At 38.3% G+C, this 13,750-nt stretch overlaps 1 protein-coding gene across 5 annotated transcripts in view; it reads right to left on the reverse strand.

The window, feature by feature from the left end:
• The window catches only part of IL1RAPL1 (interleukin 1 receptor accessory protein like 1), a 764,216-nt gene that overhangs the window by 14,640 nt on the left and 735,826 nt on the right, over nt 1-13,750 (reverse strand). For all 5 annotated transcript variants that reach the window (XM_009665395.2, XM_068917343.1, XM_009665396.2 and 2 more), the window contains one exon: nt 4,427-4,570. In XM_009665395.2, the coding sequence (XP_009663690.1) occupies nt 4,427-4,570 (144 nt within the window). The remainder of the gene's footprint in view (nt 1-4,426; nt 4,571-13,750) is intronic.

Raw genomic sequence — 13,750 nt, forward strand, 5'->3', positions numbered from 1 at the left:
TATCAGCTGACTAAATTTTTTTGTTCTTAAGCCTAAAATTTACTTCCAGTCAGCCTAGATAGGAGAAAGTACCTTTATATAAGTTTTATTAGACAACTGTATTCACAGCGTGTTTGTTCAGCCTTCCTCTATAATTTCTTATTCTTCATGCTCTTATTAATCTTAATGCAAGCCTCTGAGTGTAAACTTTTTTTTATGGTAGCGTTCAGCCCTCGCTTATTAATTCCTTTAGACGAAACACTGCTTGCATCAATTTAAGTGGTTACTAATGCACTCAAGGGATGATGTCTGCAGACTCGTTCTGCTGATAGCTGTACCATACACTCTTATCTCTGAAACTGGAATGTGGAATATTAACACCCATGTAAGTTCATGATTTTTAGTAGTTCTGCCTATCTGACCAGGTCCTGTGGGTTTCAGCCTGTGGTCTGTAGACTTTTGGATTTATCCTTAATCCTTAATCCACCTTAAATTTGGTTTACAGACAGCTGCACATCCCCTGAAAGTCACTGGGTCTTCAATGTAAAATAAAAAGTTAAAAGTAGCTGCCCCAGTGAACTGAAGCCTCCTGGCTATTCTAAGGCAGCATCATAAACCTGCGGCCTGAAGAAGTGATCTGACTCCTCTTTCTACCTTTGTGGCATGTCTGATATGACCATTATGCTTGAGGACTGAGCCTTGCATGATTTGATGACGAGGAACAATCTCACAAAAAAGAAGGTTGTCCTGGGTAAAATCTTGCAAAGTTTCCATACCTTTTAGGCAGTCACAGGCCAAGAGTGGATTTCTATATAGTGGCATAATCTCTTCTAATACAAATAGCCTTTTAAGATCAAAGAGTGCAAGGCAGAAAGAAGTCACGGCATATGGTAGTCCCAGGTACTTGGAAATGCCTTCTTGTATTTTTATTCTTTTCTGTTAGTTAAAGTATGCTATTTAGTTTGTTCATTAAATCATTTAAAAACTGGGGAAGGCAGCAGAGAAGATCCTTGGAAAATAAAAATACTAAAGTCCTTACATAAATAGTAACTGGCAAAACCCTTTATAAAGGATGAATGCAATACAAAATATCTCATGTTGGAGCTCAATGTACAGAACAGAGGAAATCACAGCTTCTAAAAGTGGCTTTCACTAATAATGTGTTAGTACTTAGAATATACTTTTTGGACGCGGCTCTTTAAAATAGACTTTAAAATTTAGAGCTGCAAAACTAAAAAAGTAGCCTGACATTTAACAATGATCAGCTCTCAGAAGTTCCCAGTGAAGTCTCTATTTCTGAAAATCATGGTTTGTTGTCTTCAGAGTAATATTGGACAGTTTGCACACCACTCCAAGGTATCATCTATATCTTGCATGTGAACATTTTGAAGTTCTCCACTCAGACAGATCTGGGAGTTTCTGACCACCTGACTGGTGGGAGGTGGGTTATAACTCTGAGATGCAAGATCATGCCAAACATCTGCAGGTGAGAAGGGGAAAATGCCAGGGGACAGGGCATTTTATTTGCTTCTGTGCTCCAGCTCTTTGGGAGATACTTCAGATGTTCACAGTGCTAAACACTGCTAACTAAACACCGGCATGTTGTGTTGTTGAACACACAAGAAGACCACAATGCCTGTCATGCAGTTCCCCAGATGTGGAGTCATTTCCTGAGCAGCTGGAAAGCACGTATGGACACAGAGAGGGAAGAAAAGTAGTAAAAGGAGAGCTGAATTTGATGACATTTTAATATTGGAGGAAAGGCAGGGAGTTAACCATGAAGAAAAAAATAGGCTTCAATGCACATTCCCAGCAGACAATAAAGGCGAGATTGGGCTCAAGTGTTTGCTGGAGAGAGAAAAAAACAGAAGGAGAATCTAATCACTGGGATGAGAAAAAAGATGGGAAATTCCAAGGTGCAAGGCAGGCGAATGAGGAAGCAACAGCTCTGAACACTTGCTTATCTGCAGTACCCCCAACAAAAGTAATAAGTTATATTAAAACCAAGGGTTAAATACTTTGTTTTCAAATATTTCTCAAAACGTACCCATGCCACCCACAGAAATACATATGTTAGCCTGAGAAAAACTAACGCATCTAAGGTTTTGAAAGGAAAGAGGAGTTGTGATGAGATTTGACATCCTGAAGGGATTGTTCTCTGATCAGGGAAGCAATGAAGCGTTGCATTTTAAAGGAGATGCTCAACTAAAAAATTTAATTGGATATCATTTTTAAAGTGTTTGGAATCCTCTCTGGGTACAATATAGCATGCAGGAAAAAAGCCTATGAGTATTTTGATGTTTGCTTATCCACATGCTATCCTGAAGTATGAGAGAACATGATGTAAATTATGAATAGCATGTGAGTACTCTGCTATTGCACTGCAGGAGGCTAGGTTAGAAGAAGAATGTAAAGTTCAGCATTTTGTGCCTGTCAGAAGCAAACTAAGGCAAAAGAAAGGACCCGAATGTATCTGCAATTTATTTCCACATAAATTGTGGCTTAGTCTTCTGTGAGGCACTTTCTCTCTGTCTTCTTGCTTTTGCAAGAATATAAGTGAAAGAGACACTCAGAGTAAAACTTCCAGCTGCAGCAACTTCATTGGCATAATAAGTTTTATCCTTGTTGTTAGCATATTGAATACAGTAGAAGCCACAGTATTCCATTAGCAATCTGCTAGTAGTATTTTTCTTGGCATATTACTGCAAGTACGCACCCAAACTATGAGTGTTTACACTCCTTCCTCTAAGGAGAATCCATGCTTTACCATCTGCAATGATGAAATTTACTGAGAAGAATACATTGAACAAATACAATTTTTCCTCCTTTTAAATCCCAGCACAGTATACTTGCAGATTACTTTTCTGTTGTTGCTATTGTTTTCAAATGGGAAATTGAAGTGTTTTTTTCCCAAGGTCACTGATGTTTGGTATGAGAGGAGAGAGACGCAAGTACATAATATTTGCTAGAGTAAGTCTGCAAATGAATAGGAACGATTTGATCTAACAATACATTACAGCTGTAAAAGCAAGCATTACTGAAACTCAGAGGGAAAACATTAAATTGCATCTTTTTTAACAATTATTAATTAAGCCATCTAATTCTGCGTATCAGTGTTATTAAATTCACGCGTGCAAGTATGCATGCCCATTTAAATTGGGAGTTGCTTAGTGGAGGAGAAAGAATTGCAGCTCCTGAAAAAAATGACATCTGCCAAAATCCTTCATGAGTCACAGTCCCTCTGGGCCTCATTTCCATCTTCTGTAAAATAAGTAGAATAACCTGATTTTTTTCCCCACTTAGGTGCTATATTAATACATAGCAATTCTGTAAATCCAGTAGAGGGATACAAAATGTTCTAATGTTCTTGGGGTTGTTGTTGTCCTGAACATTTTCTATTTTAAATCCTTGTGCATTTTCATATTGGAGGTAGAAGTGGGTCATTCCCTAGTGATCTTAGTATCGAAGCCTTTTCCTTACATATGGGAAATTTTGCTGCCACCCTTCACCCTCATCAGTGATAGATTTGGCTGGCACTTGTTTATCAGTATATATTTATTATAATACGTCACAGTGGCTTCTGCTCACAGGCTATTACCTTGAACTGTAAAATAACTTTCAACAGTATTTCAGGAAAAAAGAAGATCCTGTCACCAAAGACATAGTGGTAGCATAAAACATCAGGAGCTCTGACCCAAGACACCAAAGTAATTAATCACAGTGTGCAGCTCAACCCAGTTTGCTGCTCAACAGCAGTTTTGGTTACTGCTGATTAGAGACAGCAAAGACCTTTCTCTTCAGTGGTTAAAAAGAGAAGAAAGGAAAAAGCAGGTATACATTTCACATGACCTCGTGTACATGTTGCTGATTGCTTTTGTTTCAAATGGGTATCCTTGAATCACAGAACAACTTTAATGGCCACAGAACAACTTTAATGGCTGTTTGCTGCTCTCTCAATGGTTAAGTAAGTAAATAAACTCAGGAAAAGAGACTGCTAGGCGTATTCCCCCCTTGCTCAGTCCAACTTATTGAAACTGGTCAGGTTAAAGAAGCACTAAGTTCACTCCAACCTCCACCTATTTGGAAAATACAATTAAAGACGACATTCACGTGCTTATGAGGAAGTGAAGCTGGCTTTCAGTACCCACCAGAAGTGAACATCTTTAATGCATCAGTGTTGGTAATTTACATTCAGTGTTAGGAGTAAAAATCTAAGAGATATGCATATCTCCTGGAGATCCAGAGTAGCACGTACATCAGCTAAGCAAACTCTGCTGCTAATGTGCTGCATGAGGAATGTGTATTAAAGTCTGTGTTTAATGCAGTGAGAAATAAAAATTGCAGTTGTTAACACATCTTGAACTGGAATGAAATTTGGGCCTTAGTGGAGAGAAATGAAAGACAAGCATACTTAGAAAGTAGAAAACATACTGAGAAGCTGCCTTACCTCCATCTAGTTCTTCAGCTCCAAAATGATTCCTGTAGAACAGCATAATCTCTATCTTGTAACACTTGTAGATAGTCACTAAACAAACAAGCAGCAGCAGAATAGCACCAAGCCCACCAGCAAGCTCAACTGTATACATCAGCTCTGCAAAGAATTACAAAATGCAATAACAACCACATTCAAAACCAGAGAAAGATTAACTGCAAACCTAGCACGTACATCAAACATTGAGAAGAAATACTGAATGCTGGGTTATTTATTTATTTATAGCACCCTTGCAGAAATGCCTAATTAAGAGGATTCTTTTCTCTTAAAAAATATTTTTTCTCTGGTACACTATCTGAATTGCTTTTCTAAAAAATAACAATTGCTGGGCATGTGTGTGTATGCATGATTATGTACATATGCATGAGAGATATTTTATAACTGTCTTCCTCCTCTCTCTCGGTAGATATATCATTGTTTGTTTTACACAGATAAATGTTGACATTCCACTTACAATGAAATCAGAGATGAGCGTTTCTCTTTTGGGGACTATAAGGCAGACACCGCCCCACCCCTATTCCACACACACATAAGAAACAACTCTGTTTTTTTTGGATGAGTTTCTGTCTACTGTATAAGATTAAACTAAGGATTTCCATTTTTCTTCTTTCAAAATGAAAATAAAAAAGCTTGAGGGACGTGAAGACAAACTATCCTAGGAGCCCCAAAGCCTCACACCTCAGTTATGTGTTAATATCTTTGACATGGTTTCCAACTGATCTGCAATTCATCTTTATTCTCCCCACTTTCCCTAAGCAGGGTTGCCTTGTGTTTAGGCACTGCATATTATTTCCATTTGTCAGTTCTGACATTCTTTCTCAGAGCATGAACCCCCTGTCTTTGTTGCACACCACCACTGGAGAGTCGCATGATGGATGAAGGTCGTTGTCCTGTAGCTCCGCTCCTGAGGACAGGGACACCAGTCAAATGTTAGCTGCATCTATCTGACAACAATAATCTCCTCAGAGGGTCTCTTATCAGTTAATAAGTAATCATTGGCTTTCATCCCTCCAGTTCTACCAGTTGCACGCTCAGGAAAACTCACATAGCTACATGACATCCATGTGGTTGTGACTCTTCATTTAATCACCAACTAAGAATCGGCAATGTTAAAAGAAAGGGTGTGGGGAGGAAGCAGGGTATTACTAACAGTGTGGTAATATGAAATGAGTAATAAATACCACATGTTAAGACCACCTTTACATTTCTAATATCACTCGGTTTTGAAAAATGCCAAGAAAGTAGATTTTGGAAATCCAAGATACACTTTCTGCTTCATAAAGTTCTGTGCTGGAGAAAGCTCAGTTCCATGCTACTTCTACAATGTCTTCCTCCAGTGGGCAGCTTCTGTTTCAGTGAAGTGATGTAGCCCTGAAGTACCCGTTTTCCTGTGGTTATGCAGATATGACACTCCAGCACAATACAATTCAATTAGAGAAATAAAGGGTTAGAGGAAAAAGTAACAATTCCATTTATTTTGACTATTTCTACCGAGAACCACACACTTTTTATTATTTTGACGCAACTATAAAAAGATTTTATTGCTCTCTAGAAGACACTAAAAGCATAATAAAATAAAATAAAAATGCATTTGCACTCTATGTCATTCTCTCTGAAATTGTGCTGGAAACTCCTTTGTGTTAGACATTTTTAAGATCAGCACGGTTATTTCAAACTTTCAATACTTTTCTGGGCCAGAGAGGGGAATGTTATTAAAAACACCCAACAAAAACTAGTTTGCATAGAAAAGTAATACAGTATTTTAGAATATAAATGGAAATGGAAATTACTCTGCACTGGCTTACTATAGTCTGTTTATCATTTGGTACTACAGGTTATGCAGCTGTTCAGTGGTAACTAGAGAAAGGGATTTAATATGTTGGGTTGCTAGGCACAAAATACTCTATTTATGTGCCTGCTGTTATGATGCATTAAAGGTAAGGAAAAAAAACTTTACAACGGGAAAACAAAAGTTTCTCCAACATCAATGATTATGAGATTAAATTGAAAAAATAACTGCATGTAGTCATCTGCTCTCTCTATGCATGAAATCAGACTATTGCACTGCATAAGCAGCAGCACTTTTGCCAGCAAAGTCTCTCATAGGTACCATTTTCCCCAGTAGAATAATTCAAGACTGTGTATGTGTTTATTTTAACATAGTGCATCTGAATATACATGGCGCTGCCCTAAACCTACTAGGCAAGCAAAGCAAACAACAAAATTCTCTAAGTCACCCTGAAAAGTACTAGAAATTGCCATTTTATGTGTTCCTGACAATCCCATCACGAGCACTTGGGAGCTCAAGGATAACACGGTTCTCTCTCAAATAGCTTTGCTTGCAAAGTAAGCTACACGCACGATCCATCTACGGCAGCGGGCTTGTGTTTTTCTCTGCTCTGGGCCCCATTTATCAGCACGTTCCCTCTCTCTCCGTCTCAGGTGCTATTTTGCAGGGTCCAGAGACAGAGATATGCAGCGATGAGCACATCAGACTGAACTACCCTTACACCCACCCGTGGAAACGCCTAATCCAGCCCCTGAAGAAGCGATGCCGGTGCAGGCCCGTCTCTGCTGCCCTGCGAAAGGCACGACAGATCAGCCTGGTCACCGTGCTGTGCTCCACTGATGGCCGTCTGGCCTCGAGTTTGTATTTCTGCAGGACACTAAACTGCACCGTACAGGGACGCTGACTCACCCTGGGCTGCCCCAGGGAGTTCTTAAGCAGCGTTACACCGTGTTGCATGGGACGGCTGCAAGAGGCTGTGGAGGGGAGACTGGTCCCGCCTCTGGCATCAGCCTGTTGGATCCCCAAAGTCATTCTACATTTCCGTGCCTCAATTTCCCCATTCTGAATAAGGGAGGATGTTTCTGATTCCTCTGTAGAAAGAGCCGGGCCTCTAGTTTCCATTACTTCTGAAAGGTGCTTTGTGAAAGCTGAAGGTGCTGGTGATGTGTATAACAATGACATAGTGACTGTGTAACAGCAGGGTGATAGTATGAGGTTATCTTTACACTGGCAGTTTTTTCTGCTGCTTTATTCCGTCTTTTGCACTGCAGTTCAATCACTGCTACTACAGCAGGCATTACACTCTCTTTGAAGTGTGATCTGCTTTTCCTGCAAAAATTCGAGTTTCCTGTAGTGGCATCGCACTAAAAAGATTCCATTTTGGCACAGTCCCACATCAGAGGGGAGACACAAAAAGTGCAAACCTTTCAAAATCTATTTAGCCGCTGTGTTATATCAAATTACAGACCTTACCCTCCTTAAGGAGCGGAGACTGAAGGTGGAAAGAAGTAGAGGAAAACTACAGGGCTAACTCTAAGGGGGGACAGGAGTCCCATTAAACACAATGAATGAGCGAGTGGCAAAGAGTTACCTTCAGAAGTGCAGCAATCATTTAGTTACAGGCAATTAACAACAGTCCTCCAGTAGCACAGGAGCAGTTCTGCTCCAAGCGAAAACACCATTGATTACTGCTGCAGGAGTAGATTGGTTTCTGAATAAATTGCTTCAATTTAAAACAAGATTCGTTACAAACGTTTTGACCAATGGCTACAATTTTTTCCTTATCAGGAGGCTTTGGCCAAGCAACCCAAGGGAAGAAACAACTAATTAAAACAAAGTATGTGCCCCCTCTAAATATCCTGAATGATACGACTGGGAATAAAGGCACTCATTTTATACTGATTCTATCCTAATTATTAGGTATACTTGTGGGATATATCTTTGATCTACACCTGGCTTTGATTTTTGATAAAATTCCTTTTTCTGTGTCACACAAGTAATTCACTTAGCTAGAGCTGTAACAAGAAAGTAAATAAAAGAGTGCCTTCAAAGATTCATATCTTTTGATTTATATGACATGCTTCAGAGACCTTTACGTTTGATGATCTGTGATGATTTAAAATTAATCTTATTCTATTCATTAGCCCATATACAGCTGAGCTGCTAAGAAAAATAATTATGCTTCATTCTTTTTTGTGATTTATAACTCTTCGAGGATATGTGATTTATAGCTGTGTATTCAATTTCTGAGCCTTTTTCAAAATCCAATTATAGTCTATCTAAGGTTTCAATTTTGCACTCACTTACGCAGATTGCTTAGCTTCACGGCCTATAAGTAATCCTTCTGAAGTCAACCGGGCTATTCACAGAGCTTCCAGTTAGCACACACATAAATCTTTGCAACTTTGTTGCCTAAACTCATTTCCGTCCTCTGCCTGTCTTGGACATTTAGATCACAAAGCTTACAAGTTCAGTTATATACAGCTCTCACAGTTTGTCCAGATATACATTCACAGACTTCAATTATAAAGTGAAACATAAAGGTAATGAATGTAATTTGGAAAGGGAGCAGTTAAAGACAGCGCTGACTAAAACTCCCAGCTATTTTTTCTATGATGATGTCTGAGGGAATGGGGGGAAAAAGAAGCAGATACTGAATAGCCAATACAAGGGTAATGTGTCATAGCATGCAGTTTTGGTTATAAATAAATGTTTCCTGAAAAGGAAGGAGGAGACTGGCTAACACAAGAATACTTACTTGTCTGAATCCTGTATCAGACATTATCCTTTAACAGCAGGCACAATTTAGGTTAGGAAGAAAGAAATTCAGTCTGAGAATTTGAAAATGGAAATGTATACATTTTTTCCCCTCTCCTCTGAAAACAGTATTCATTATGGCATGACTGTAAAATAATTTATCTTTCCAAAGTACGGCATATGGAACCACAGCTTTACACAGCATATGCATATCTGTATCCATAGATATGTGTATGTGTGTCTATTATCTAGTTTTTGTGTGTGTGTGTTTTTTTTTTTTTCCCATGGATGGCTTTATGGATACTGTGGTGAAAATTAGTGATGGATATTGTAGGATATGCTTCTGACACCAGTCACTACACGTTTAGGGTGTTCATTAGCTTGATTATGAAATCATCTCTTGGCACAAAGAATATACTCTCTTCCAGCATAGGCCAAGCATGCCTGCAGGTGTCTGCAGATTTCCCTTAAGGTGGCTAAATGTAGTTACAGTTTTTAATACTTTTTCCAAAGCAGAAATTTATTTTTATTCATTAGAACTATTCAGGGCCAGTTACCTCATTTTATTCATCAGATCTATACATAATATATATTGCTTATTTATCTGTGAGAAAGAACCAATCAGATTCAGGAATATGTATGTATGCATGCATGCATATATACGAGTGCAAATACAAGACAAAGACCTTGTTAACAGATACATCAGTACAGCAGGCAGTGTATTGGAGCCTTGATTCTGTTAGATTTCTCAGTGTTATTAGAATAGAGGCAGTAAATAACAATAATAGCATGTATATCCTTAGCGATGACATTTTTATTTCTTCTGAGAAGTGTGGGATACCTATTCCCAGCAGGAGAATAATTACACTGACTACCTCCAACAGTATGTTTGTTCAAGAGAGCAAAAGATGGAAAAAAATGTAGAAGCTGCAACAGTACTGAAGTTTACTACATTTAAAAACAGAACATTGCATTTTAAAGGCAGTTTACACTTCAAATTGAAGGGAAAAAAAGTCATCATGATACAGATTTGCATTAATCTCTGTTTAGCTTCCCCAAATAAAAATTAATTTTATGTGACTTAAAACCTTACTGATTAGGAGAGCTTCTAACTGCTAACTGCACTACAGAAATCAGCCCACACAATTACTTCTTTTAGGTTCTCTGAAAGAAATGAATGTAAGAAGCACCGGGAGGTGCTAAAATGTGGGGGAAAAAGTGGAATACTAAGTTCCAAGGATGTAAGATTATAAAATACACTGTTTACATTTTTTTCTAAGGATAGCATTAAAGACTAACTTAGCTCTGCATAGGTTATAAGAACAATTTGTGACATTTTATTTTAAAATATTTTCTTCTTTGCCAGTCAAGGTTAGAACTGAACTGACATAGACATTATATAAAGAGAAGAACTATCATAAAAGTGGTACAAAAGCTGTTTTAAAAATGGGTCTGTTAAACAATTTGTGTGGCACACTCTCAGGGGAAATCTAGATTTAGGCACAAGCTAAGTGATCTGACTAATCTTTTCACTAGCGATGTCTTACTCCAGTTTTCTGATGAGAAAAGCCTTACTGATGAACAGAACAGCCTTATGAAGAGTTTCTGTGAGGCCCCAGTCTCTATTAATCTACTAATCTGCTGACTTTAAATGAGACTGAGTGTAAAAAGGACAGTCATTTTTTATCAGGCTTGAGGTAAGAAGAGATTTTTACACTTTCGGCTGTATACCATGAACTTCTTGCATGATTAAATCTTGAATTGTCTAGCATACTAAGAACCTCTGGACTGCTTCAACGGCCATAGGGGGGAAAAGGAGAAAAAAAAATCAATTCACATCAAACCAAATCAATTCAAATTCTGATTATAAAACCTGGAGAGGTACTTGGAAAAGCTTTTTCTTAGGTGCAGCATGAATGACAAACATGATGTAAGCTGGAAGATGTATGTGTTTAATGTCTTAACTAAGTGGGTCAGAGTTTTGCAACAGTTTTGCTTCCATTGAGATCTAGAGTTTTATGGAACTATTCAAGTAACTAGGAAGAATTAACAGAATTTTTAGAGTAAGACCCATTGCTCTCATATCTCACATGGTGAGCTCCCATTCAGAAAATTCAGAAGCTTCACAAAGCAGTATGGCAAACGGGACTGTGACACCTTGCCATTTCTTTGCAGAGGTTAGAAGAGAACCGCTATTTCTTTTCTGTTTCAGGTCCTAATTGTCACTCCTCGCTACCACTGTGAGGAGTAACATTCTACTGACTGAAAATGCTTATGAGATCAAAGAAGTTATTCAGCCAGCCCTCAGCTACATAGTTTGGAGTCAACAAGCCAGATAGTCACCCACCGAGATTGTGTATGACAGAGTAGAACAAAACTAAAATATAAAAGAGACGCAGAAAGGAAATTAGACAGCAGGAGAAAAATGGGAAGAAAAAGTGAGAGACTGAAAAAACTGCACAGAGAGTATTACCTGCTCTTAGTTCCGGTGGATGTCCCATGAAAAAAGTAGGTACACTCTTTAGCTTTTAAAATAATATAAATGAGGTAGAAAATCTCATGATAGGATAAAATTAGAGATTATTTTTGCTTTAGCGTTTTCCTTTAGGTTAAAACATACTGACAAGAATTTCCACAAAAATGACCATATAATTAAACTGTAATCTGTAATTCCAACTTAATATATGATTTAATGAGACCACAAGGGATCGATCCAGCATGAAAGTCATACTTTTCAAGAGAATATTGTAGAGAAACCTTCCTTCTCCTTATACATTATCTTTTTGTTAGGTATTCTGTTGATAAACTACGGGCTAATCTTCTTGAATTAAAAGCCCATAGGAAAAAAAATGTAAAAATGTAGTGCATGATCCAGCTATTATACGATCTGCAATATGTTGTCTGCCATTAATAAATTTGTACTTAGCTGCCGTCTGTACCACTCAAAATTAGTTTCTAGACAGTTCCTCTATCTAGTCGAAGATCTGCTTCTAACTGCTGCAGATGATCTCTAACTAACCGCTAACAAATAGCTATCCAACTGCTGCAGATAGCTATCATCACTAAGTAAAAAAAAAAAAAAAAATCAGCCTTAGATTATAACAAGTATTCCCTCCCCCCCCCAAAAAAAAAAAAAGAGAAAGCAACTTGATCACAGCAAAGGTGAGAGAAAGATATAAAGATATTTGATTCACATTTGGAAGAAGGGAAAGAAAGTTAAACCTCCTGGGTTCTGATCCCTCTTGTCCTGGGTTTATTTCTGAGTAAGTTTTGTAGGAATGGAGCAGAGGAAGAAACAGCGTTGGCATTGTCTTTTTTAAAATGCTCTGCTTCCTCTGGCCCCGACACATAGTGTGTGAGGAAAGTTAGATGTCTAAAAATTGTTATCAGGCTGCACAAGAAAAATATATCATAGGTTTTTTTCTCCATTAGCAATCAGAAAGTAAAAGAAGCTGAGGAGAAAAGAGAGGCTAAACTCCCAGTGACACAAATTGCTTGTATCTGGACTAGAGGGAGGTGCCAGAGACCCGAACCTTCCTCCAGTGTCAGAGGCTGAAACTAGGTCAGCTTTTTCTTGCTCTTGGAGTGAAAGGAAGTTGCATCCTGCTCTTACCCTGAACTTTCCCTCAGAAAGTGGGAGGTTCCAGGTGTCATTTTGAGTGCCAAATCAGGGAAAAAGCAGGAGCTACTTCTGCCCAGTTCTAAGCACTGGTTTTACGGAGGGGACCACAATCACATCCTGCTTGTACTTTCTGTGAGGTAAGCGGATCCTTGCTGCTTTGACCTGTCATGAAAAATAAGGGAGAAACACATAGGTCTTTGCTGGCGCATTAGGCTCCAAACATCTTGTCCTTCTCAGGGCCAATGTAACCATGGGCATATCCAAAAGGTCCCAGTGAACATCTAAGTTTACAGACAATATATTGACCAGGGCAAAGCAACAGTCACAAAGGTGCTTGGAGGGCTTACATTTTGTGCCTGAACCTCCACTGTAGCATTTAGCCCTAAATACTTTTGTTTTCCAGGTATACTCTTCGTTCAGTAACAGAGCTTTCTGCTTTCTTGTCCTCTTCGATTTTAGCGATAACGTGCTATGTACAGAGTTTAAGAAGGATTATAAATTCACTTTTAGATATTCAGTAAACATTCTAGATTCAGCATTTCTGTTTGCTTTGCACTGCTGAAAAGAGAACAGTAACTAGAAAACCAACCAAAACTAATATCTCTGCAAATGTCTCCATATTCAGGAAGCAAATGTACCTAATTGTTAGGTTTTGATTGTTCTAAGTGAGCAAATAATCAGAAATTAATAAGCAGCTAACTCATTTCTAGCAGAGACTAAATGTGGATCTAAACAAGAAAACCTACAATGAAATGTTGTCATGGTAATATACATGAGACTAAGCAAGCAGTGCAAAGCTTTTCTTCCTAGGAGACCTGAGAGACTAGCTACAATTTTTATCTGTCATGGTTAATTTATCATTTCACTGAAACAGTTGTCAACATGCAAAGTATGCAGAAGGCTTGTAACAGGTACCTTTTGCTTTTTGAGGGCACAACAGATTTTATTTCCAAATCACAATTTCAGATTCAGCCTTACTTAATGAGGAAAAAAGTATTTGGGGAAACTGTTTCCTATTTTTTACTTTTAACTATTTATAATGACAATAAAATATTGAGATCACTTCCTCTTAGGCATGTCATCATGAGGCCACATACTGTGGCCTATTTGA

Source organism: Struthio camelus, chromosome 1 (assembly GCF_040807025.1).
Source record: "Struthio camelus isolate bStrCam1 chromosome 1, bStrCam1.hap1, whole genome shotgun sequence".
Lineage (NCBI taxonomy): Eukaryota > Metazoa > Chordata > Aves > Struthioniformes > Struthionidae > Struthio > Struthio camelus.